General features: G+C 40.9%; 1 protein-coding gene across 3 annotated transcripts in view; it reads right to left on the reverse strand.

Moving 5' to 3' along the window:
• The window catches only part of ARHGAP15 (Rho GTPase activating protein 15), a 622,754-nt gene that overhangs the window by 24,081 nt on the left and 571,064 nt on the right, over positions 1–27,609 (reverse strand). Inside the window, exon 15 of one of the 3 annotated variants that reach the window (XM_027131911.1) lies at positions 4,992–5,437. The exons of the other annotated variants lie outside the window; for them this stretch is intronic. Within the exon in view, the coding sequence (XP_026987712.1) occupies positions 5,353–5,437 (85 nt within the window). The 3' untranslated portion in view covers positions 4,992–5,352. Of the gene's footprint in view, positions 1–4,991; positions 5,438–27,609 lie in introns of those variants that run through there. 3 annotated transcript variants of the gene reach the window in all.

Here is a 27,609-nt window from a genome sequence, read left to right on the forward strand (position 1 = left end):
GGACTCTCAACCACTGCGCCACCAGGGAAGCCCAAGCAAAACATTTTGATGGACCGTTTTGGAAAGATAATCCTTAGAACACAGCCAGAAAAAGAGATAAACAAATTCTCTGTATAAAAAATGAAATGGACTTATGAAGGTTGTGTGTAAAAAAAAAGAATATGAAAGAAGGGTGTTGGGGCAGAATTACATGGTGGAAAGTTGGAGGCCAAATGGAAGAGACAACCCACAAAAATTTCCTAGCGGAGGGTGTAGGGAGAATGACCAAGGTAGTAATAGGAATGCCTATTACTGAAGTTTAAATTTTCAATTATCTGCTAGGCTGGGTGTGATGTAATCTTTCCATCCTCCATGAATTTTCAGTAAATGTCTACTAAGTGCTATGTCCTGGAGTGAGCTTTTGGAAAGCAAGGCAGAGGAATTGTTAAGATAAGGGAACACTGGCAAGTGATGAGGCAATGCATGAGTTGTGGTTTCAGCCAAAGCAGGAAATCAAGCCAGAAACAACTAGATGAAACATAAATCCTTTCTGATAACCTGAGAGACACCAGGTTTCTAATTTCATAAGGGCTGTAAGTTTGAACACGTTATTTTAATTTGAGTAGGAATGATGATGCAGACTGACAAAGGGTGTTTCCTTGGGATTCCTGGTGCCATGTCTTGCCTGCCTCAGCTGTACCCAAGTTTCTTCTAAAAGGCCTATGCATCCTGCTAGTTCACAGATCTCAGGATGCAGCAGGACTGAGCCATATGTGCCCTGTTTCCCCAAGTGACCCTTCCATTTGCGGTTTTGATACTTGGTTCTGCCTTTCAATTCCCCCCCTCAAGGACCAGAACCCGGCTCTGAACACGAGAGGGGTTGCTGGGAGACTTGACTCTATCACCTAATATTTGCCAGCTTCTTCTGCTAAGGTTGTCTTTTTCTGCTCTCCTAAGTATACCTGAACCACTATTATTGCCTCTCCCCAAACACGGGTTACAGAGCCTTCCAAGATAGAGTCTGCATGCACCTGGGCTCTTTTAGTCTCATTATGTGGATCAATGTTCTTGACTTGAAAACCAGCAGTGGCCTTCTGTTACCCATTAGGTAAAATCCCAGCTCCTTATTAGGATATATTAGCCCCTTCATAACCTGTTCCAGTGTCTTTTTCCAGTACTCCCCATTCAATGTTCTCAATAAGCACTCATCAGAATATTCCTTTTTCTCCCAGTGAGTAGACCTGGCCATGTTTTTTTACGGCTGTTTGGACCAAGGGTAGAGGCTTGAATCAAGAAATGGGACCAACCAGAGTGCCTTTCTCAGCATTTAAACTTGGTTTGAAGAAGGACACTCCAACCTTTGCAATGCCTGTTAATATAAGGTCTTCACAGAACAGAGCACGTGATTTGGATTGTGTAACTATTTCAATTAATACATTAAGAAAAACCAAAAAAGGTGTCTTGGCTCAGAACTCTTTTTCTCACCAAGAGTAATTATGAAATTTTAAATTGTTATTTATACCACAATGTTCAAAATTATAATGACTACATATGACATAGTTCACATAAGTAGTGAAATTAGTTGATCTCCATGATATTCGAACAGAGACCTGGAAGTTCACATCTAAGGAACTGATCTGGTTTCAAGTCATCTTTAATAGTGAACCATTCTATACAAGGTCAGTGTCTGCTGGGTGGCCGGTGATTACTAGAGAAAACTCTAAATCGTCTAAAATACAGTTGAGGAGTGGAAGATGCCTTTAATGTTTAGGACTCTAAATTACCTCACAGACCACCAGCGAAAGGCACGTGTCTTCTGAATTTGACCAATTCTATATGACAGCTTATTTTCTTTCTTTTTTTAAATGTCTGCTATTGATATTTACTAATATTGTATTTATTTGCCCCGGGCTGGGCCACTCCAGCACCCATCCCAGGACCCGCCCCTTGTTTTGCTCAGCACGCTCCCATTGGTTGAGACTTAGCAGTAATGATAGCTTATTTTCTACTCTGATCATAAAATTTTAACTTCTTGAGGCATGGATTGAACTACTTCTAATGCTCTTCTCAGCAAAAGTACCTGGTTACAAATAAGAACTTCATTAGCTTTTAGCCTTTAATGACTATTACTTAAAATTTAACACAGAGTCATTAATCTCCCTCAAACCAACAATCTTATTAAAGTATATATGTTGTCCATGCTTCCAATTTTTGTGGCACTCTGATTTTGAGGTTTTCAAGACAGTAGACAAATAGATTTCAAAAACCATCATGAGATCACCATGGAGAATGGGAAGAACAGTCTCTTAATTTCATGCATTAGGACAGGCATATATGGGAAGCAACTTCTAATCTTCTTTTAGATTCTACCCAGTTGTTAGTGTCATTTCAATGTGTGAGATAACTTTCTATTTTTTCCTTCTAAGAAATGAATATATAACCTATTATTTAAGATTAGAGTTAGAAATGGATTTAGGGCAGCACCAAGTACTAATCCTTCATGTTCTACCATTTTCTATTCACGTTACATTTTTGCCCGGTACGTAGTTGTGACTATAGAATAGGAAAACTGACCAGAAGGCAGGCTTAAGGTTCTGGTTATAAAGTTCTGATCATGTCACCTATAGAAGTTTAAAAAATACAAGTTAATATGGGACACATTTTCAAGAATCAGTGGCATTGAAGAAGATAAGAGCACGCAGAAGACCGCTACAGTACTGCAGAGGTTCCGGTGGCTCACTTCTACTTAACCAGCTCTCTATTTCCTCTGTAAAATATACTGACCAATGCCCACAACACACTGAATGTCCACAGCTAGTTAATGACTCTCAACTGTGCACATCTGTTCCCACTAGAGGAAAGTCCCAGGAGAGAGTCCCAAACAAGTTTATACCATTTGTACTTATTATTGTAATTACATAATTTAATTAAATATTATGTAAACGGATGAAATATGAGAGCAAAAAGGAAGACAGTTGCTTTGGGGAACACTTCTTTTGAAGAGAAGATAAATTCTACTAAATCTAAACTGACTAAAGGATTTTCTCTGAAGATGGGGTAGGTCTGGATGAATTCTCAAGGCTTTTTCCAAATCTATCGTAATAGATATTTCTTCGTTTTTAAATTTTGTTTCCTTTTGGATTTAGTCCCAAGTTCTATTTCATATGATAACAGCTGCCAATTACCATTTCCTGAGCACTTACTATGTGCCAGGTACTGTGTACAATGGTTTGTTTGCATTATCTCATTTGATAAACACAGTAATGACTATTAATTATTGAACAATGACCTTATGTGCTTGGCCTTTTGTTGAGCAAATTATAAATATTACCCATTTAATTCTTACAATACACCGATTTTTAGATACGGAAGCTAAAACACAGAAGGAATGGGAACTTTGTCTACACGTACGCAACTAATAAGTAAAAGAGCTGGGACTGAAACTCAGCTCTATGTAACTTCAAAACCTTATCTCTTGTGACTACACTATACTACTTCCACATAGAGGCTCTTTAAGGAGCTGCCTTATTTATTTTTGTAGCCTCAGTGCCTAGTTCAGGTCCTATCTCACTGTAGGGACTCACTAGTGTTACATGGATGAAGGAATGCATGCATGGATGAGTATTACTTCAGTTTTGCTTGCTAGGCCTTGATGTCACTTTGCCAGAGAGCATGGAAGAAAGACAGGCAACATTTCTTATTCGTAGACAACAGTGCTGCTTAATGTGACTTAGCCTCCATGTACGTCTCTCATTGATTGAAACACTATTATATTCAGATATAGGATAGTTGTGTTGGGGAAATAAGAGGTTGTAGTTACAATTTACTGTTGTGGACAAGTGGATTATTTTTTTTTGTCTTCTATGCATCTTTCTTCTTCCTTTTGGGGGAAACCTCTCGCCCACTCCCAGTCTCTGTGGTGTGAGTGGAGTTGACCCAGTCCCTGCCTCCAGCGTTGGGCTTATGTCCCAAGTCCAACTAATGAGAACCATTCATTCCTCTGCCACAGTGAATGGATCAGGAGCAAATACGGAATAAATATGGGATCGAAGCCAGGCCAAGGAGAATTGTTCCTGGGAATTTTCTATTCCCACGGCAAAAGAGAAACATACTTGCCCCTGAGGATGCTAGGCTGATACGATACAATACTGCTGCTGCCATCTTGCTGCCAGGAGGAAAGATTTTAAGCGAAAACGAAGCTAACCCAAAGATGAGCAGAGATTAGAGATGGAAAGAGGCAAAATTCCCGGCAAGATACTTTGGCACTTGGATCTAGTCATGCCCAAAGTCATATCTAATCCTGGAACTTTAAGTTAAGTAATCCAATAAATTCTCTTTTATACCTAAACAGTTTGAGTTGGCCTTTGTCACTTGCACCGAACTTTAGCATGTCTTAAGAATTTATAGAAGCCTAAGAAATGTTTTCAGAGTGCATAATTGGGATCAAATGGATTGATCCAGAAACCATGGCTTGCAAATGTTTAGAGGAGAAAAAGAAATTACACTTAAAACAAAGCAAAGAAAAAAAATTAAACACAAAGCTGAATCTAATATCTGGCTCTAATATCTTAGCTCTAGCTAGTGTTTTAACTTTGGTGCTTAGTAACACTCTTTTGTTCTTTGATTTAAAAGAAGACTAGCTAATCTGCTAAGTAAAATGGCTTCATACATAACATTGCAAGATCTGAATTTCTTGGAAGTCTTCAGAACAAGTCAGAATATGCAGGGGGAATACCCCCACCATGTTTTCAAATGAATTCTTTAATTCAAGACTTCTTCAAGCAGCATTTTCTTCCAGCTCACTTGCAAAACACACACTTGTGTATACACAACCATGCAGAAACAGAAATCCATTCGGGTACAATCTAACTTGTAATCAAGAACTACTAAAATAGGACCTTATCATCAGCACAGCACATCCCAAAATGTCTTTGTAAAATAAATCAAATTATATGAGTTAATTGATTCCAGGCAACATCAGCAAGTGCAGGTGGAGACTGAAGAGCAGGATGTTTATTAATGAAGTACTATTAATCAAAATTGACAATACCAATTCCTGTTTGTTGTATCTGAAAGCTACCTTCAGTGGTTATAGATATATTTGTTGAGTTTTAAAACACAGTTTTGAAAAGGAAGAAAAAAAGGTATAGTAACACATGGGATTTTTAGCTTTGGATTTTGGACTACTGATATTTAAACACAGGAAAGATATTCCTAAATGCAATTTGACAAGCAATGCCAAAGATGCCAGTGGTAATTAATTAGCACTTAATTGAGACCACAGAACAACAGGACATAGGAATTGGTACTCAGTGCCATTTCCCCCTTAGGCTCCATCTCATGAGGGTCAGGAGTGTGGCCGCACGCTGAAGGTCAGGAAGTAAATTGAGAGAACACATCGACGCTGGACATTTCATGATGGATCTCCTTCACCCTTTGCTGCTGCTCCCGGCCATCTCTGATGAGAAAACGACTGTGATTGTTTGAAGGGGAAGTCATTGTTCACGCACATCTAAACCAAGGTAAGCGCTGCCCTCACATCCTAGACTAGTTAGGCTGGACACTTCACAAAAAGATAAAGCTCATGAATCAGATGTTAACATGAATGAGGGTAGGCCAACATAAAAGCAAAGTAAATTTAGAGTGAACATTTATTTGAAGTTGCTGGCTTTGTTAGTTTATATTCAATTTTTGTAGAAATAAATTTACACCAGGGTTTTTTATAGTTTGGACTTCTATGATGCATGTTAAAGACTTAAAAGACTTTTGGAAATTCAATCTAAGACCATCATACATACTCCCCCAATTCCTCTTCAAACAATGACCCTCTATCTTAATAGATAGGAGTCAACATGCTTTAACAGAGAGGAAAGAACATTCTTACTTCATTATTCCATGGACTGAACAAATAAAAAAAAAAAAAGGAAATTAATTCTAGTCTCTGAATAAATCTAGAGACAATTTCTGATTGAAAGTTTATGGTAGCTTGTCATATAACACATGAATTGGGAAATAGGTTTGTTAAATTTGCCACAATATTTTTTGAAAAATTAAGTTGGGTCAGTTTTGATTTTTCCATCTTATAGTTGAAATCAGTAACTGAAGGTATAGTTCATTGATGTAACTGGGAAGCGATATCTGGGTTCTTGAGTAACAAACCCTCGATCCACACAGATTATGTTACTTTTGAAGGGTCTTCACTGTCCAAAAGGAGCTTGAATAAAGCACAAATGTCATACATACATCTGGAAGGAGACTCTTCAGGAATCTGCTTTACTTGGTCACACATGCCTGCAGTTAAAACCAACCAGATACCCTTCCTTTCAACACTCCTAGGAAGGGCTTGACTCTGATTCTTTGGAGGTCCTTGAGAATTTGTAGTAGACAATGACATCCACTGACAGAGCAGATGGCAATGACAATTTGGTAAGAAATACGTACTCCTTTTCCCCAACTGAGTTCCTTTCCATGGTTCATTCACGGAACTAAGTTGGTTCCCATGAGAGTCGCCTCAACATCACTGCTCTTTAAAAACAACTGGAAAAATCTGGACAAGGGATTTCTTTCTGAGAATTGAGATACTCATGTGATATGACTGGAGTAGATCAGTGGTTCCCAGCCTCCCTTATCATTAGAAAACACAACTAAGAGTTGGATGGCAACAGAGAGAAATACCATCTGGTAGCCTCAGAATTTGCAATCAAATAAGCTTCTCTTTATTGTCTTGATATTCATTTAGTTAAAAACTTCGAGAAAACCATAACTTTCAGTCTTAGTCAACCTTCCCCTCTGTGTTTTAAAATATCAGTTTGCAAACGTTATGGTATTTGAGGATAAAATCATTTTCAAACTCAGAGATCTTTGTACTGTTTAGTGGGATTAAAAAAAAGATCTATGAAAATCCCATATCTCTTCCGTTGGCCTTTAAACTTTTCTGATTTTAATACGGATAAGCTGCAACTTTAAATACCTTCTAGAACGCCACACATTTCAAATCTTCCCTAAAACACAGCGTCACAATTATAGTCCTATGCTTTAATGAAGTAACACGTGAGGCCTGAGCCACCCACTTCTATGCAGTGAACATTTCTGAACTTGTTCTGTAAATTGGAGCACCAATTTTATTTTGTTAATTAATTTCATTTTCATTATGTATTAAATTGATTTATACTTCCACCTTATAAATGTATTTTACTGTGTAAAAATACATTACATATAAAAGGTTAAAATACGTTTAAAATGAGTGAGAGGGGCTTCCCTGGTGGCGCAGTGGTTGAGAGTCCGCCTGCCGATGCAGGGGACACGGGTTCGTGCCCCGGTCCGGGAAGATCTCACATGCCGCGGAGCGGCTGCGCCCGTGAGCCATGGCCACTGAGCCTGCGCGTCCGGAGCCTGTGCTCCGCAACGGAAGAGGCCACAACAGTGAGAGGCCTGCGTACCACACACACACACACACACACACAAAATTAATAAATAAATAAATAAAATAAAATGAGTGAGAAAATAAGGGCAAAGGGAAAATAAGGGGTTAGTAGAATATTTAAGGTGCATGCTGTAAAGTTACAAATGCTTGCCAAGTTTGACTCGAGGCTTGTCATTCCCTGTGAGTCATATCACTTCCAGGTAGTCTGCCAGTGACCAACTTAACTGTTAACTTCTGAGAACATTTCTGCTTTCCTTGTGCTGTCTATGTGACCATGTCTGTTCAGAGGCACCAAAGATTCTGAATTTCTTCTTTTTTTTTTCAAGTCAGATTGGAGCAGGGAACAGTTCCCATATTAGCTTGTCCATTCATACAAATATTTAGTGACTTTTATGTGTGGGTTACTCTGAGAAGGGAAGCAGTTTTGCATAGAAGTTAGCTTTGGATTCAGAAAAACTTGCATTCAAATACTGACCCCACTACTTTTTAGTTGGGTGGTCTACGAAAAACACGTGGTTCCTCTGGATGCTAGATTTTTGGCTCCATAAATGGACAGTAATACCTCCTTTACATGGTTGCTGAATTGAGAGGATGTATTTCTAAATATTCAGGAGAGTATGGGACACGTGGTTGATGCTCAGTAAACTATGTCTCTTCATGCTAGGTATTCTCAAGAACCAGAAAAGAATAAGAATAACTTCTGCTCTACATTCACTATGCTGTATGTATGTGTCAAGCTCTCCTTCACGGCTATGCCTAAGAAGGGCTATGAGTTGAGTAGGGAAAGATCTCCTCAGATGGGGTCAGATCTGTGATCGAGCAAATCTGAATATAGCTGGACACTGAGCCAGATGCTTCAAAGAAGTGGTAGCATCTGGGATGAGCAGAGAGCATAGAGAGGAGTCTGGGAAGGAGCAGAAGAATGTGGGCCAAGCCTTGCAGAGGGGGATGCGGGAGGTATGGGTGGAGCTGACGAGAAAATTCATTCATCTGATGAAGTGACACATTCGTTCACGGAAGTAATGGTTAGAATTCCAGGTAGAGCTAAGACAGTGAGAAAGTACTGACAATTTTATAGAAAAGGGACCTCTGTGATGAAATTACCTTCATCAGAAATTGAAAATCTAAGAACTTTAACTTTAAGAACCATCTAGAATAATTAGCCAGTTGGAGGTCAAGTGCCTTCGACATAGCTTATTTCCATTTTCCTTTTACCACTAAAGTCAGCCTGGGTTATAGGACCTGCAAACTGGCTAGATGACCTGGGAAAGCACAGGTTTGCTCATCTTTGCAATGAGAGCCTTGGCCAGCTTCCCTTCTGGCACTGACACCTCAAAAACCTATAAGCCATTTCACTCTTGAAAATGAGAATAAAGGTCAGATGCTTGCTATTGCTGCTGTACCTCGACTTGCCTTTTGGACGCCTCTGTTTAAACTTCCAGATGTCTGCAAGAAGTCCTCTGCATGCTGAGTCATTTAAATTTTTGAAAAGGTCTTCTTCTTCCTCTTTTTTTTTTTTCAAGGAGTGGCCTAGGTGTTGACTGGCCTGAAATTCCACAGAACTAAAGACAAAATCAACTCCTTTCCCCACCGCCCAAAACAAAAACCTTCCATACGTGTCTCTCTGGGAAGCCACATTACTACTTCTTGATTTTAAACTCAACAGTTACATTTTTAAAGAGACATCACACTTTGGAATATAAACGTGTGAAATCTAAATACAAAATATAATAAAGCAGCTTGAGCCAAGCCACAATTTGAACTTTGCTGTTGTTTTAATTTAGGGTCGTCAAGCACTTTTGAACTTGTTTCTAGCTGTGCCACTATTCTTTGGTGGGTTTCGAGATGAGGCCAGCCACCTTCCAGGGGCTTAATTCGCTCACTTTTGGAAGATGCCCCATATTTTCCTCTGCTTTGCAGCATCTTTCCTCTGAGGGGCTGGGGATACTTAAGCCTCAAAATAGCCCAATACAGAAGTGTATATAGTCTGTCTGCATTACTGATTTGAGATGGTGAAAGACAAATATTGCATACTTTTCTCTAAGCACAGGAAATGCCCTTTTGTGATTCACTCCCCATGTAGACTGAGAAAGACATATGATTACAGTGTGTGTTTAGGCCCTTTCTAAGCTCTCTGCCTGGGGATAATGCAGGACTGCTGAGGGTGGTGGCTGCCACCAAGCACAGAGGACCCAAGAAACATTCTCCTCACTTTGGCTACATTGTGGCAGCCCTTATTGTCTGAATTCCTACCTTAGTGTATCCCCAATTGTGTTACTAATGACATTCTTATGGTACAACAACCTCCGTAAAGAAGTTCTCTATACCTGGGGGTGTTTATCTTCTTGGAAAGCCTTCCATTAGAATAGATAGTAATCTGACGTTCCTCTACCTCCCTGACTCTTGCCTCTTCTGATATTTTAAATCCAATTACTGACCTCTATTTTTACCTTCAGGCTTCCTCAGAGGCCCCACCCCACATTCTAGAACACTTCTCAGTTTATGACTTCTCCCTCCCATTAGAACAAAAATTCCTGAACTCATACTTATTTCAGAAAACCTTTGCTGGCTAAATTCAAGACTAGTCAAGATAACTTTCAACATATACTTTCTACAAATGCATTTGGTCACTCTGATTTAAAGCAATCTAAATCCTTATTTCATTAGAGTTTTTACTCTGCATCTGGACTATCTCTTCTTTGCTGTGATCTGTCTTAGCTTATAACTTTATTGATGAAACAGGATGTGCCAAACACACTTTTAGACTGCTTTGCGGAGTGCTATGAAAATGTGTTGTTCATTTATCTCACAAACATTTATTGAGCACCTACTATGTGCCAGCCACTGGACCAGGTTCTAGCATTACAGGAATGGACAGCATATATTCACCATCTTGGAAGGCACGTAAAGCAGAAGAGTTGTTTCAGTAGGAGAAGGCAGACTATGCAATAACAATAAAAAGTCAGAAAACAAAAATGAGGTGGATCAGGCAACAGCCCGGTTGGAAAATGTGGGTGGCCAGTGAAACTTTCTCCAGGGCCTTTTAACTTGATGAAAGACTGTATTAAATTGAATGTCAAGCAGATTTGACCTAGGAAATAATGACCAGTGAACAATATGCAGAGCATGATTGATTTCTATTTCCTGCATCGCTTAATAACCCTTTAAAAGTGTTATTGTAGTTGTCCTTGATTAGGGCAATTCATTTCCCTTTTCTGAATTTTAGGTCCAAAACTATGTGCTTGCTTTCTTGCTTTTCTCTTGGTGTGGTTCTTAGTTTATTAGAGCAATGCTATGGAACGGCTCGTTTCTAAATTTCTTCAGCTATATAAGTGGCAGGGTAGCAGATAAGTTTCCTTTCTCTCTCTTTTTTTTTCCTAAATATGCACACACTTACAAACACCCACCTTCAGATTTTTTACTGGCACATCAAGGGGGAAACTTGAGCGTCAGTTTAAGGCTGTGTAACTGAGACCATAGCTCTGTGGCTTTGACTGCACTTCCCAGTGCCGAGTAGACTGCTGGGATTCCACAAATAAATAATAAAAATAATAATGATTTTTAAAGCATTTGGAAATGCTGAGTTGAAAGGTGTGGTGTAAGTGCAATGTTTTATTGTGAAAGTGATATCTCTTGCATTATCTTTTCCTAATGGAGGGTGGAAGTAATGGAGGCGGAGGCACTTATGCCTCCAGACCAGGGGTCCCTGAAGGCGGGGTGGAGCTCAGGCAGGCACTGTGGTAACACTTACTGTACTCGGTAACTGCTTCCTTCCAGTCTAGCAAGAAGGTATAAGAAGAGTCACGCTGCTGCTCGTTCTCCTAAACCTTAGAAAGTCATCCTTGTTTCTTACTGATGGAAGAAGTGAATGAGAATCATATTGGAAAAGTACCACAGATTTAATTAATTTATTATTATTATTTTTAATATATTTATATTTATTTTTGGCTGTGTTGGGTCTTCGTTGCTGTGTGCGGGTTTTCTCTAGTTGTGGCGAGCGGGGGCTACTCTTCGTTGCGGTACGCGGGCTTCTCATTGCGGTGGCTTCTCTTGTTGCAGAGCACAGGCCCTAGGCGCGCGGGCTTCAGTAGTGGCACGAGGGCTACAGTAGTTGTGACTCGTGGGCTTAGTTGCTCCGCGGCATGTGGGATCTTCCCGGACCAGGGCTCGAACCCGTGTCCCCTACATTGGCAGGCGGATTCTTAACACTGTGCCACCAGGGAAGCCCATACCATAGATTTTAAAATATTAACTTTAGTTTTAGTTTTGGTCTCAAGTAAATACACATTTGGCAAGGGGCATGTCAGCAGCATGGATATTGTCTTGGACTACGTTATGGGCTGAATTATGTCCCCTCCCCTCTGCCCCCCCATACACCCCAATTCATATGTGGAAGCCCTAACTCCCAGTACCTAATAATGTGACTGAATTTGGAGATAGGGCTTTTGGTAATTAAGTTGAAATGAGACTGTTGGGATGGGCCTTCATCCAATATGACTGATGTCTTTATAAGTAGAAGAAACTGGGACAGAGAGACGCCAGGGATGCATACACACAGAGGAAAGACCATGTAAGGGCACAATCAGAAGACAGCCATCTGCAATCCAAGGAGAGAGGCCTCAGAAGAAGGCAAACCTGCTGACACCTTGACCTCAGACTTCCAGCATCCAGAATTGTGAGAAAAGAAATTTCTGTTGTTTAAGCAGCCTAGTCTGTGGTATTTTGTTATGGCAGCCCTAGCAAACTAAGATAGTCTGGGATTATCTACATTTAGGATTCACACTGAACCAGACAGATATTGAAAAAGATAAATATTTTCCATACAGTATAGTCTGAGTGCTTTCTCAACTAAGTCCATAACTTTAATTATAAAATGAACATAACCTGTATTAAATTATGAATATGTTAACATATTGAAGGGGGACAAGAAAAATAAACACCAGATTTAGGCTCTATAGGCACTCGAAGGTAGAGTAAAAAAATCTGGTTTCCTTGACCACATTGTCATAATATGCATATATAACAGTTTATTGAATCCAGGCTGTGTAGACAACCAGAAGAACTCTGGCTCCATACTGTCACAATGCATGCCCACAACAAAGACTCTGGGGGAACAGCCCCTTTCATTCGATCCCTCTAAGTATTACCAACATGAGAGCTGAAAACCTTACCTCTGTCTGAAGTATATCTATATATCCATGCATAAGTTATTAACTGGGCTCCCTGGGTTCTGCTGCTGAAACTATCAATATATTCAAATCTCATTCTAGCTACTGCAAAAAAACGGTATGTCAGATCAATGTATTAGTATCTTCTTAGACAAAAGAATCTGGAAATTTTTTTTAAGTTTCTTTCTTATTCCTTGGACTCCAGTTGAAACATAGGTGATACACAGCCTAATAAGGGAAAGTGCTCACAGGTGCCAGAGTGCAGGGCTGACTGCATCTATGAAACACTGTTGATTGTGTTTGATATACAGCACTCTTCCGTGAGTATTATGTGCTAAGTACTGTTCTTAGCATCCAATGGCAGAACATTTTAAAAAATTCTTTTAAACTTTCTTAGACATTTTACAGGATGGAAATGACACGGACTGTATCTGAATGCCCTTTAATTGCATATAATGTGACCTTTAATCTATCAGTATTCTCGCTTTGGTGGGCTGTGTCTTCTGGACACAAACACAGCCTCAGAGGAGTTGAGAAGCAAACCTTTACTGAGAACCAGCAAGCCAAGCGGAAAACTAGAGAAGTTAAGCCAGTGATGAGAGGGGGTCATCCTTGAGATTTATCCTTTTAGATTGCTGCTCTGCCTTTCTGGACCCCCCAGTTAAGAGATATATGTAATGACCAGCCCCTACACCATACAGCTTTGCCTTTCTGCTATTGGCTGCACTTAAGGCCTTTTATCAATGACAACAAGCGAAGTAGGTGGTCTTCTACCTCTTTCTAGCTGTAGAAAAAAAAAGTGACATAATTTTTCACAGCCTGAAATAATTGTGGAAGTACAGATACTGGTTAGCATCACTATGAATTATTAGTGGAAAAGTGGGTCTCAGAAGTACGTTACATGTGAAATATTTTTCGTCACTTGAACATGTGCCGTCCAGAGCTGGCCCTGTTCTAGCCGTCACAGGGAACAAACATTTCACATTCACAGATGCTCCCAATTTGGTGCGGTTTGGAGTGTAATTTAGATCAAACGTCTCCATGTAAATGAGTCAGGGTTTCTTAATTAGGTGCGTCTAAAGCAAAACCTTGGACCACATCAGTAGGTGTGGGTGTGGTGCCCACAATACTGGAATCTTTCCTATAGACCAGCCTCCTAGTATCATTCAAATAGAGCTTTTTTTTTTTGGTTGTTTTTCTCAGGCAGTAATAAATCTGCAGATGGCATAGACAGAAAGACGCTACTTCAGAAGAGCTGTCTAAAAACACTGCCTCTTTGGCAAATGCCTTAAAGTAGGTCATTCTGCTGTGATTTAGCTTTTTTCTTTAGATTTGATTGCCAGCTTTTTGTTCCCATTACAAGTAGGGTGCATTCCAGTCCACAGACTTGTTCTTAATTTTTCCAACTGGTATTTGTTTACTAGGATTTGCAGATCTTCCTACGAAAATGGCCAATATCCTGTCACAGCGCTAATCATGCACTTGACCGCAAAGTGAAATGGATCCTGGTGATAATCTGGTGATGCTGAAATATTAAATGCCTTAAACACCCAGTCTTCCCACAGCAAAACTGCATTGATTTATATGGGTCGGTTTGTTGAAATAATTGTCCCATCTTTTATACATGTGAAAAGAAGAGGTGACAGGATGGAAATGGAAAACTTTTACAAGCCATAGAGCTGTTTGTATAGATATTCAGGTTATCTGCTTTTATACTTGTCATTGTTTGTGTTTTTTATAGGGGGAAAATCATTGGGTCCCATTTCCCCATCAAGGCTTCGGGATTTACATGCAGAAACCCCTGCAGCATTAATGAGTTACCTGCATAAATCCCCTGGCAATCGATGGGCACATAGACCTTGTTTTGTTATATTAATTATTCCTCACAGAACCTTGACACTGACATTAAACGAGGCCTTAAAAAATCTTGATGAAGGTCTTAAGGTATCTTTTACTGTTCAAATATTAGCATTGCAAAAACTATGTCTAAGGCATTATTCATTTTGTGGTATCACAGGGAAGGAGGGATTGAAATAAGGAGATTGAGCAAAGGGCCTAGGGGGTGAACTTTCTGGTCTTAACTCTTTACTGCTTGGAGGCCAGTTTTCTTAGGACCAAGTTATAATCCTCAAATTGTGATAATGATTAAAATAAATATTACGATCATCGTGAATACAGGAACTGAGTATGCTGTTTTCTCCAGATTGGTGTTGAATATGGTGTCTTCTCCACAGGCCAAGTTTTGTCTTGGCAAATCGTTGGTGTTTTCAGGTGAATTCCAAAATGTCAGTTAAGAAGACACAAAAAAGAGGGCTCTAGAGAGGAGATGTAAATTATTGGCTAGGTATGTTGCAAGATGGCTTGCTAAGTATGTACTTAACAAACAGACTAGGAAAATGGTTTTATGTGCCACTTTCCTTCTTTCCCAGTAAAGTTCCTTTACTTAGAAGGCCTGGGGAGTGTAAGGCTCTGATTAAGCAAATGCTCTGGTAAAAAACACTTACATTATATTGTCATATGTGGATTAGCAGGACTCAAACAACACAATTAGTATTAAAATTACAATGGACACTGCATTATCGTCCTTCGATAATTCACACGGAACTTTTGAATCGCGAAGGAACTTCAGTTGTCTCTGTGCTGGAGTGTGGTTATAGATAAGTGGGTGGTCATTAGGGATTTCAGACTGGTGAAATGACAGCTAATTGAAATTTGTTTGGATCCTTTCTGAGTGGAAGGTATTTATAATAAGTTATACTAGTTGATGATGCTCTTCAGATTTTTATCATGCTGATGATTCCGAATGATCTGTTTACTTTCTACGGTGTTTCCCTTTGCTGGTTAGTGAATTTACTGTGCTAGTCCCCAATTTGGTGTTTAGCTCTAGCCTGCCTCTTCAGGCTCTGAACTCTCTCGGTGAATGTATCCACTCTCATGGTTTGGAATATTTACTCTAAAAAAACCTGATTCCCAAATCTACATTTCCTCCTTTAGTATCATACCTTTACTTACCCACTTGCTAAAATGACTTGCTAAGTCCCCCCTGTTGCTCTACCCTGTGCTGGTGACATGGGGCACTAAAGGAAGAAACGATTTCTGCCCTCAAGGAGTTAAAATTAACAACTACCTATATGGAAGGATTAATTAAGATTTTTTAACAGGCTGAGTAGAGCTGTCTACAGTTGCAATAGGAGCTTTGGGGGGCTTCATCTCTTTGGTGCTTTACAGTATATAACAGGAATTTTATTCACCTGTAACTCTGGATTAAGTCCTTTGAGGTATCAGTATCGTAATCTCCTCTAACACAGAAGAGGAAACTGAGGAAGCTGTTTTATCCAAGGTGACAGGGGTAAGGAGTCAGTGACTCAGGATCCAAACTCAGGTTTTCTGACTCTGAATCCAGTGCTATCTCCACTCTCACGTGGATTCAGCACAAGATCAGGTGTCTGGACTGGACTCTGCTTGAATTTCCAATTGTGTCAATCTCTAATAACAGTGTGTAGTCTTGGCTTTTACTTCCTTTATCTCCTTCGATTCGGGGTGTGCACAAACACACACACAAACACACACTACAAGGTAGATAAAGTTAAGCATTATTCCCATGCTAAAGACAATAAAGCAGCAGCTGAGAAGTGAAGCAACAGGCCTAAAGTTATTTGGGAAACTTATACCCAAGCAGGGGGCTGGAATCCAGTTCTTTAGATTCCTTCAACCTATCAGAGGCAAATGCATGAAGAACTTTCCACCCACAAATAACTCTTTCTAATTAGATTGGTAACTGGATAAGTTAGTTTTCCAGCTGGTTTTCTTGTTCTCCTAGAATGTATTCTCAACACAGTGATTCTTTTAAAACTGAAATCAGTTCATGTCAGTCCTGCTCCAAAATCTACAACTGGCTCCCCCTTTCTTTTAACTAAGAGCGAAGACCAGGTCCTTAATTTTTTTATTTTTAACATCTTTATTGGAGTATAATTGCTTTACAATGTTCTGTTAGTTTCTGCTGTATAACAAAGTGAATCAGCTGTATGTATACATATGTCCCCATATCTCCTCCCTCTTGCGTCTCCCTCCCTCCCACTCTCCCTATCCCACCCCTCTAGGTGGTCACAAAGCACCAAGCTGATCTCCCTGTGTCATGCGGCTTCTTCCCACTAGCTATCTATTTTACATTTGGTAGTGTATATATGTCCATGCCACTCTCTCACTTCGTCCCAGCTTACCCTTCCCTCTCTCCATGTCCTTAAGTCCATTCTGTACATCTGGGTCTTTATTCCTGTCCTGCCCCTAGGTTCTTCAGAACCATTTTTTTTTTACATTCCATATATATGTGTTAGCATGTGGTATTTGTTTTTCTCTTTCTGACTTACTTCACTCTGTATGTCAGACTCTAGGTCCATCCACCTCACTACAAATAACTCAATTTCATTTCTTTTTATGGCTGAGTAATATTTTATTGTATATATGTGCCACATCTTTATCCATTCGTCTGTCGATGGACACTTAGGTTGCTTCCATGTCCTGGCTATTGTAAATAGTGCTGCAGTGAACATTGTAGTACATGACTCTTTTTGAATTATGGTTTTCTCAGGGTATATGCCCAGTAGTGGGATTGCTGGGTCATATGGTAGTTCTATTTTTGGTTTTTTAAGGAACCTCCATACTGTTCTCCATAGTGGCTGAACCAATTCACATTCCCACCAACAGTGCAAGAGGGCTCCCTTTTCTCCACACCCTCTCCAGCATTTATTGTTTCTAGATTTATTGATGATGGCCATTCTGACCAGAGTGAGATGATACCTCATTGTAGTCGTGATTTGCATTTCTCTAATGATTAATGATGTTGAGCATTCTTTCATGTGTTTGTTGGCAATCTGTATACCTTCTTTGGAGAAATGTCTATTTAGGTCTTCTGCCCATTTTTGGATTGCGCTGTTTGTTTTGTTGATATTGAGCTGCATGAGCTGTTTGTATATTTTGGAGATTAATCCTTTGTCAGTTGCTTCGTCTGCAAATATTTTCTCCCATTCTGAGGGTTGTCTTTTTGTCTTGTTTATGGTTTTCTTTGCTGTGCAAAAGCTTGTAAGTTTCATTAGGTCCCATTTGTTTATTTCTGTTTTTATTTCCATTTCTCTAGGAGGTGGGTCATAAAGGATCTTGCTGTGATTTATGTCATCGAGTGTTCTGCCTCTGTTTTCCTCTAAGAATTTGACAGTGTCTAGACCAGGTCCTTATAATGGTCTCGGAAGGCCCTGTGTGATGTGGCCTTGTCAACTAGGTGACTCCTCTCCCCACCCTCCCTCTGCTCAAGCCACACTGGCCTCCTTGCTTTGCTGTAGCTTGAAGACACCAAGATGCTGGATGTTCTCTACACATCTCTGGAATGCTTTGACTCCAGGCAAATCCGCCTCACTAACTCCCTCCCCTCCCTCAAGTCTTTTCTCAAATATCCCCTTTGTAATGAGTTCTTCCCCAATGACTGCAAACCACCGGACTCAGGACCCTGGCAGCACCCTTGACCCTCCTCACTCTGCCCCATTTTTACTAGTTCCTTAGCAGCCATTATCTTCTAATATGCCACAGCATTTCCTTGCTTATTATGTTTATTTGTTTGATTTATTTATATTATGTGTGTTATGTTTATTATGTAAACTCTGTGAGGGCAAACGTGACTTCTGTAAAGTTTACTGATGATCCTAAGCTCCTAGAACAGTGCCTGTCACATCCTTGGTTCTTAAAGTCCATCAATAACCCAGTTTCTATAAGTGACATCTCCACTCTTCCTTGTCTACAAATTGGACATCCTGGCACTGTCTCAAACTCTTTCCAGTCATTTATCCATCATATCAAACCTATCAGCAAATACTATTGACTCACTGCAAAGTTTCTCTAGAAATTCCCCTCTTCCCACTGAGCTCCTCAGCCAGCACAGGACTAAACTGCTCCTTAGCCTGACTCCAAGCCTCCCTCCCCAAATCCATTTCACATTTGATCCTTCAATGAACTGAGATACTTAAAACAGAAACCAAAGCAAAACTTCTATTCTTCAACTGCTCCATAACCTGCCTTGGGCCCCTATTATCTAAGACTTCAGATTCTGACTTTCCTGCCAGGCCCTACCCATGACCTGGTCTCTCCCTGCACTCAGGTCCCTCCTCCTCCTTTGCTCCCTGTCACATCCTGGCTTCCTTTGGCTTTTCTCAAGTGGAAAAGTGCCAAATCCTACTTGTGTTTCAAAGCCTAACTTCAGGTCCACTTTTCATTGCAGACTTAACTATTTTACTCTACTTCTTCCCATACATGCTGTTTAACAGTTAATTATTCTCTACTCTTTTTCCTAAGTGCTTTGTTCCCTTTTAGATAAGTATCTCTGCAATGGCAGAACTTTATACTTCTTTTATCTTCCCAACCCTCCCCAGTGTGGTATGGAACACAAAGTGGGCACTCCATAGCTACTGCTGATTCACTGATTGATACTTATATTCTTCTGTTTCTTGTGTGTGTGTGTGTGTGTGTGTGTGTGTATGCTTTACTGTGTTGGCTTTAGATAGCTGAACATTTCAAATGATATATTCTGAATGATGGCAAGTAATAAGATTTTTGTAGCTATACTGATGAGCTACATATTAGGATAAATGTATATCTAAACTCCAGCCTTATCTAGTTTAAAGCGTGTTTACAGCATGTCTAAATGTAGGAACCCATACTGCTTTCACCAGGGATTAATTGGGTCTTGCTTTTAAGCATGTGTGTGTTTTGTGTGTGTGTGTGTTTCCATACATCTAAAGTGAATTCTATCATTAAGAAGTCACAAAATATGTAGATATTAGTATAAAAAGCACTTGGGAAATAACTAAAGAATATAATCAATAATCCACCCAACAATGAAGTCTTTAATAGTACATGCAGACTTTAGCCTGGAAGCCTCCACAGCACACGGCAATAAACTAAGTTTGCATAATATAAGCTTAAAATGGCCCATTCTTTGATGTTTTTCAGCAACTCTGATTTTATTTTACAAGGTTCTGCAGGAAGATTATTACTCCCTTCACTGTCCATTGGTCAAGCTTTGAGGGTCTGCATTCTGCCATCTTGTCTTCTCTTGACTCACCTTGAAAGACAGACAGTTTTCGTTCTCGGGAGGTCATCTTAGACCACTGCTGGCTGGTGTGTCTCTGCTACAGCACCCACCAGTGAGTGGAAAATGCTACACTGTTCAGAGTGGGCATCTCATTCATGAAACATGTTCAGGGGCCAAATTCTGTGCCTCTCCCCATCCTCTAATGGCAGAAGCCATTTTAGGAGTGAGTTTTACGAGTGGATTGGATTCGTTACTATTTTGAACTCTCCAAGTTTCTGCTTCCTTTAGTTCCTAGGACAAATGAAAGTGAGCCTGATTATTCTGGGTGTTAAGTCTCATTTTAAAGTCCTCTTTCTCTTTGTCCAGCCTCTGCCCTCTTCCCTGCAAGAAATGACTTCTAAAAGTTTGGTTCCCGGACAGCAGCACCTGGGAGCTTGTTCTCGATGCAAAATCTCAGACCCCATTCCAGACCTCTTGAATCAGAATCTACATTTTTAACAGGCTCTCTAGGTGATTTAATTGATAAGCACCTTAAAGTTTGAGAAATTCTGAGCTAGAACTTTCTGCAACGGTTAGGCAGCCATCGTGTTGACCACAAGACTAGCAGGTGGTGGAGCTCTCACAGTTCCCATCGTCCACCACTGGACCCCCCTGGATGTCCTCCACCATTTAAATCCCCCTCCACTCTACCTCTTCAAAGCTTGTTTCCTGAGAAGGCTGAACTAGTCACACAGCACGAGGCACAGGCACACCTGCACAGACAGAGGGCACTCTTTCTTCCAGCCAGTTAGTTGATACCATTAAGCCCTTCTGATGGAGCCTAGGTTGTGAGAGGTGAGGCGTTTTGGATGGGCCCCAGGATGACAGCTTTTACCATTTGTGGTCACTGATGTTCCCGTGGTGCTTTTTGTGAGAGAAGGGGTTGTTAACCTCAGTGTATCCTGGCTGACTTCCAATCTGCATAATTGCATTCAGCCTACCTAAGTCTGCTCTGTAGTTTCAATTAAGTAAAGTATTGTTCACTTCTTGTACTAAACTGCTGTGTTGTGTGGCTACAGACTGCTAATTAGCTGGTTTTTTTCAGGTGACTGCATTCGTGACAAACAAAACGTCTCTCTCTGGCTATCTCCCTCCCCAGTCCCGCTATCTCCGCGGCCACCAGCCCACACAACCTCATGCCTGTTTTCTTCTATATCACCATTTCTTGGATAAAAGTGCTTTGGGATCAGAAATTACTAGAATGTGACAGTGAACCTTTCTTTACTTTCTCTATGTAGCCAACTGCTTCTTAGCCTACCTAGCCTATTGTAGGGTGTTGGAGGGGAAACTCAAGCACAGAAAGGCAAGAATGTGATGAGGGGTGGATAAAACAGGCCTTCCTCTGCCAAGATGAAAGGTAAATGCCTGTGATTGCCAGGGAAGTATGAATTACTTTAAGAGCCTGGCACCCTAGGAATTGGTTATTCTCAGTGTTATATGAATGGAGAGTGAGGTCAAAGAGAATGGGGCGTGCATTTTATTTCTCTTTTCCCACTAGTTAGAAAAATACAGCTGGACATGTAAACCAGCCATAAAATACCTCACTATCTCTGTGGGGGATGTTTGACCCTAAACAGGAAATGTGGCCCCGGGAGAGTGAACGGAGTCCCTTTCTGATGAATCAAAGGTCAGTACCAAAGGAGCACTTGCAGCTCTGGAATGGCAGCCGGAAATGAAAGGAAGTGGAAAAAAGGTGGGTGAGCAGGGAGGGGACAGAGTTGTGCTCTAATCAAAGAGGAGATGCATTTGAGGGTGGAATTTTTCTGGGATGTAAAATGATTGCTCAAAAAGTGTTCAAATGGGAAAAAGAACCCAGATTTAGGTAAAGTATCACACTTTGCATGTGTAAAGTATCACACTCTGCATGTCTTTTCACTATGTGAGGACATTTATCCTGTTCTGATGTCTAAGCTCAGAGACACAAATTAATTAGATAAAAATTCCTTTAGGGCAGGAGTAATTTCTTTTACCTTTTCATAGCCCAAACACTACGCGCTAAATGAATTCATGAATGAATGAATGAGTGAACTCACTGACAAAGGGAAAAATATTCATTAAGAGGTATATGTTGACTGGGAGTTCACGGAGGGTAGGAAAGAAAATGCTTTTAGCTCTCCGGGTGCCAGCGCCCATGTCTTGCCTACTCCTCGCTATGGCCCTGCCCCGAAGTGTTCTACTTGTCTTTCAGAAAGTGGGAAAGAAAAGAAGATCAGGGGCTTCCTGAATCTCATCAATGGACTCACCGAATGCCTATAACAGATAGGCTGGTTTGCATATCCCTGCGAGGAGAGGAGGGGCAGGGCTAGAACCACAAAGTTGGGAGTGAAAGTCAGACTAAGGGAAGTGAACATTCCCAGATAAGGGCAGAGAGATTGATAACATAACTGAATGCAGTTCCCAGATGCTAGGAACTGATTGTTTGCCTGGTAAAATTATCCTTATTTCCAGCTCAGCGTCTATCACGTGAGAGGCACTTGATCTGTTATTTGTATAAAGAATAAATGGGGAGATGGATGACGTATTTGGCAATGCTTTGAAGGTGAAAAGAGTTCTCAGAGTGAGGGGCAGGAGGAAGAATTTGAGGAGGAGGGTGATATTGGGAGAAAAGGCAGAAAATAGAAAGGGGAAAATGTCAGCGAAAAGAGTCTGACAAAAGAATGTATGACACAGAGGAGAAGAAATTACTAGAAGTGAGGAAAAGTAATCTCTGTACAAAGGGCAATATTTAGTATAAAGCTTCTAAGTTCTGAATGTATTTCCAACTTCCTTTGTACACATTAACCTGAGGAAAAATTATAGACCAGAAAATGTCACTGAGGCAGAGATTAAAAAAGCTTTAAAAAGCCTAATCTTCAATTCGAGCTCTACTGTTTTGTAGATGATTTCAAAGATTTTCCCAATGTCCTGATCCAAACAGCCCCTAAATTCATTTCCTTGTCCCCCAGAGGCTCTCATTCCAGGTAAGCCCGTGGTTTTAGCTGCGGACCTCTTCAGAGTCAACTGTGGGTTGAGTCTGCCCCGGGCCACAGACTAATTATTACTTATGGTTGAGATTTCCTTCTGTCCATTACTAAGGCCAAGTCTTTTCTCAGCTCAGCCAATACAGTCTTGGGATCTGAAATCTCATATACAATCTGCACTTTTTCCTGCATGAGGCAAAACCCCCCAGCAACGTGGAAATGTGCAGCTACCCCATGCGAACTATTCCTGGATGTCGCCCTGCAGCTCTAATTTCTTCTTTCTCCTCTGCGTTTTGGGTGCTGCAGCCGGACCTGTCAGCACCTTGTCACGGCTTCCTCGTGCGTGGGCTACCATCGGATTCTGTGTTCTTAACAATTATCCGTAAAAAACCCCACAGAATCCTTCACAAGTAGAACAATTTATTTACATTAACAGATAAAAGAAAAAAAAAAAGAAAGCTACTTTAAAAATTTTGGTGTCCTGAAGCAGGAGCTATTTGTAAATGCTGCCGTGTGGCCTCCTCTTTTCCAGTCCTGAGATGCTCTTTTGTTCATGGTGTGACGAGGATGCAGGGAGCCAATTTGATTTAACTAAATAATACACAAATGCCAGGAATACTTTCATATCTCGTGTACAGACCAGAATAAATTACTCTGATGGAATGTTTTGTTTTCTTTTCAGGGAACAACCCCGCAGATTACAAGGAGCTAGGCTGACAAGGAATGGCTAAGAAACACTATTAAAAGTCACCTATTTTAATGTAGGGCTAAATGACGGAGGATTTCACTCGGGTTCAAAAGACAGAGGCCTGGAGAGGAAGTTGACAGGCAGACAGCAGTGAGAAATTAGCCTTGTCCTGGAATTCTTATGGGCAGTGGGGAGAAAAATAAGTCCAACAAGAAATGAAAATGAGGGAACTAGTTCTCAGAATTAAAGGTGAACCGAAAGGAATTGGCAGCTGTCTGCACATGCCAGCCAGAGGGGCCACGGTATCTGATACACGTGACAGACCGAGAGACAACTGCAAAGCTCCCCAAACAACTCGCCTGAAGGGCTTGCCAGGAAGCCAGATGCTGCTTCTGGAAGAATATCTTCCGTGGTTGGGCATCTGGGTTCAGTGCTTTCCATTTAAAGAGGAGAAGGAAGGTGGTAAAAGACAGCACCATCACTGCCTTTTTAAAAAATGTGTTTTTTCTACACACACACACACACACACACACACACACACACACGCATTAATAAATATGGTCATGGAACTTGTTTTTAAAAAGGACCCCCCAAAATAAAACTTTTCCCAGTGCTTTTTAGGTAGAAAGCAAGCTGTTAGAGGGAGAGAGAGAGACAGAGAGACAGAGATAGAAGGACAGACACCAAGAAACCCCTTATTTAAATATGTCACTATACTAACTAATTAGGTTATTTTATTTAAAAGATTGGGATTATAGCTGATGTTCAATTTAAAAAGTTATTCAAGTGATGGGCCTGTGCCTCTATCACAGTTGGCCTGTCATTCTCCCTCTTTCTTCCCTGGAAACAATCGAGTATTGGTGTTGGCAAGGAAGCAGAGTGTGGTCTAGTGGACTGGAAATCAGGTGACCTGAGGTCTGGTTGATTTTTTCCCCCTTCCACTTTGAAGTTATGTGTCTCTGCTCCATAAAACAGGAGAACCAAATTACTTTATACACTTTTTTTTTTTTTTTGCCTCTCACTGTTGTGGCCTCTCCCATTGCGGAGCACAGGCTCCGGACGCGCAGGCTGAGCGGCCATGGCTCACGGGCCCAGCCGCTCCGCAGCATGTGGGATCTTCCCGGACCGGGGCACGAACCCGTGTCCCCTGCATCGGCAGGCGGACTCGCAACCACTGCGCCACCAGGGAAGCCCTCTTTATACACTTAGTAGCACAGGTCAAGTTCTTGTAATCATAATTTTTTTCCTTGACCTGATGCTAAATAATTCAAGGTAGTAGGAAGTCAATATTGGATCTGGAACAAAAGATGGACAGGGAGGTTGGCTGATATGATAGGAGACAGGAGTGATAGAGATTCTTTAATTTAGTAGTAAGAGTACTCACAGAAGGTATAGAACTAAGTTTTGAAATTCCAAGATCTGTTACAAATCCAAGATGATCAAGAAATCAGAAGAAATGGCAATCCCACCCTGGGCTGCACTAATTGGTCTAAAGGGCTCCAACACTGGTCTGTGGTCACAGATTCCCTGACCAAGACTCACTCAGCAAGGTCAGCTTCCCTTAGCTCCCATTCATCATTATACTCCAGGCCTCCTAACTTGCAGTCTTAGTGATAATATTGCCTCTTTTACAATTAAAACTGCTCTTCTCTTCATCACGATGAAAAGATAAATATCAGGTGAGGAGAGAGAAACTTGAGAAAAACAATTTACTTAACAATAACCTCAAAATGGAATATTCCCTAGTGCTAGTCTGAAGTATATCAAGTTTCCAAGATTACAAGCTTAAGAAGTTGATCTTAATTGGAACCACCAATGGCTATTAGATGTTCATCTTCTCTTCAATGAGTTCATTGTGATTCCATTTGTTCAGCAAAGATCATTGAGTATCTATAACGTGTGGAACACTGTATTAGGCTCTGGGGATATAGCAAGAATCAAAATGATACAAATTCCTGCCCTCCTGGAGCCCAAGCACTAACGGTAGAAGGGACCAGGTCATAATTTCCAACTTTATCAATGTTTCCAGGACCTGACTATACTAAAGAACAAATATTCTTTCTTCTGGATTACTATATATTCATTCCTATGGCTTTTCAGAAGCCAAAGGATGAATGTTAGAATAGGAGATCACATCACTAGAAATTCTGCCCAATGTCCCATTACCATAAGAATTTTCTAGGTCTTGTGGAAGCAATAGTTTTAACCACAAAATATAATACCTCTGGTCTCACCACGTTTTCTATTACCAGGCATGCTAGTCTCAGACCCCTTTCCCAGTATCCCTTCCTCTGGCCACTTCTTCAATGGGGACACCCTCAGGAGTCTGTCCTCAACTCTCTTCTTTTTTTTTTTTTTGCGGTACGCGGGCCTCTCACTGTTGTGGCCCCTCCCGTTGCGGAGCACAGGCTCCGGACGCGCAGGCTCAGCGGCCATGGCTCACGGGCCTAGCTGCTCCGCGGCATGTGGTGTCTTCCCGGACCGGGGCACGAACCTGCGTCCCCTGCATCGGCAGGCAGACTCTCAACCACTGTGCCACCAGGGAAGCCCTCAACTCTCTTCTAGGTTCACACCTTCCCTTGGGTTTATTCATGACCTCACCCCAAGGCCATCTTTAAACTGATGACTCCCAAATTCATACCTAGATTCCAATCAACTTTCCTGCATTCCCAACATATGTTTCTTATTCTCTAATGGAATATGAGCAATGACCAAATCACATCATGTCCAGAAAATTTCAACTTCTTTTATGTCTCCAATTTTCTCCTTTTGCTCTGTTTGAGTTAAGGGTATCACCATTCAGCTAGTTCAAAACCTGGGTGCCATCTTGGAACCTTCCTTCCTCTTAACCTCTTACATGCACTCAGTGAGTGTGTTCTATTGAATCGACCTTCTCCATGCCTCTTGTATCCATTCCTTTCCCCCACCCCATACTCCCTTACTATGGGATCTCTGACTTAGACATTATACCAGCCTCTTAACTGGTTCCACTACCTCTAGCGTTGCCCTCCTTATAAACACAAATCACATCACCTCATCTGCCTGCTTCAGACCTTTCAGTGATTTACCTAACATCCACAGAATGAATTTCAAACTCCTTAAGCAAAGCATATGATGTTCATCACAATTTAGCTCTAGTTTACTACATTCTGGGCTTATGTCCTGTCACCTCTTTCATGTTTCCTAATTCATCATTCCAGAGGAGTCAGCATGTCTTTACCACACTGTGGTTCTCCTTCTTCCTGCCTCTTTATACACAGTCTTCCCTCTGCCTGTAGCAGGCCTTTGTCTGCCAAACTGACCTCCTTAAAGATAGCCATGTCTTCTCCTCTGGGAGGCATTCTTTGGTTTCTCTAGGCTAAATTTCAGCTCCTGCTTGGTGCTCTCATACTGTCTTGTGATATCTCACCACGTTTATTATAATTGTTTATTAATTTATCTACCCTGGGAAACTATAGGATAAGGGAGGGTAGGAATCTTTTTTATGCCTCTGGTATCTGGGTGAAAGGTCAGTAAACTGTTTCTGTAAAGGGCTGGATAATAAATATTTTTGTGCAACTTGTTACAGCTATTTAATTCTTGCCACTGTAGCATGAAAGCAGCCATTGGCAATACATAAACATATAGGTGTGCGTGTGTGTTTCCCAATAAAACTTTGTTGATAAAAGTAGGCAGCAGGCTGGATGTGGCCCATGGCCATAGGTTGCCAACCTCTGATCTGGTCCAGTGCCTGGAGTACAGTAGGCACTCATTTAAGACTTCCTAAAGGAATGGGTGGATAGGACTTCACAGTTAACAAATATTTTCTCAAGTGTGAATTTATTTGACCCATTTCACATATAAGCAAAAGGGAGGGTTAGAGGCATTAAAGGTTTTCCTAATGTTGTACAGTTTCTAAGGGCTGAGGTTGGGACTTGAGCCTATGTCTTCTGATTCCAAATCCCTGGTTCTTTCCATTAGGTGAAAGGCCAAGATTCACAGTGGAGAAGGGTGAGGCAAATTAAAAAATTTACCTCTTATGAGGGAAATACCCCCATAAGGTGAGCCACCGCTAACAATAGAGAAGACAGTGATAAATGGTCAGTAGCCATTTTAAGTTTTGTTTTGTTTTTTATTATTCAGTGGTTAACTGTTAACATTCAAATGTTAAATCAAAAGATCTAAAGTAATTTCACTCCCATCTTAAAAACCTTATCTCCCAAAGCCTTCCTCTAGAACAAGGATCCACCACTGGAAGGATCATTGAACTTAGTCCCCAGCTCACAAACCTTATA

The sequence above is a fragment of the Aethalodelphis obliquidens genome, unplaced genomic scaffold, assembly GCF_003676395.1.
Source record: "Aethalodelphis obliquidens isolate GAN/ISIS:26980383/991018 unplaced genomic scaffold, ASM367639v1 scaffold2, whole genome shotgun sequence".
Lineage (NCBI taxonomy): Eukaryota > Metazoa > Chordata > Mammalia > Artiodactyla > Delphinidae > Aethalodelphis > Aethalodelphis obliquidens.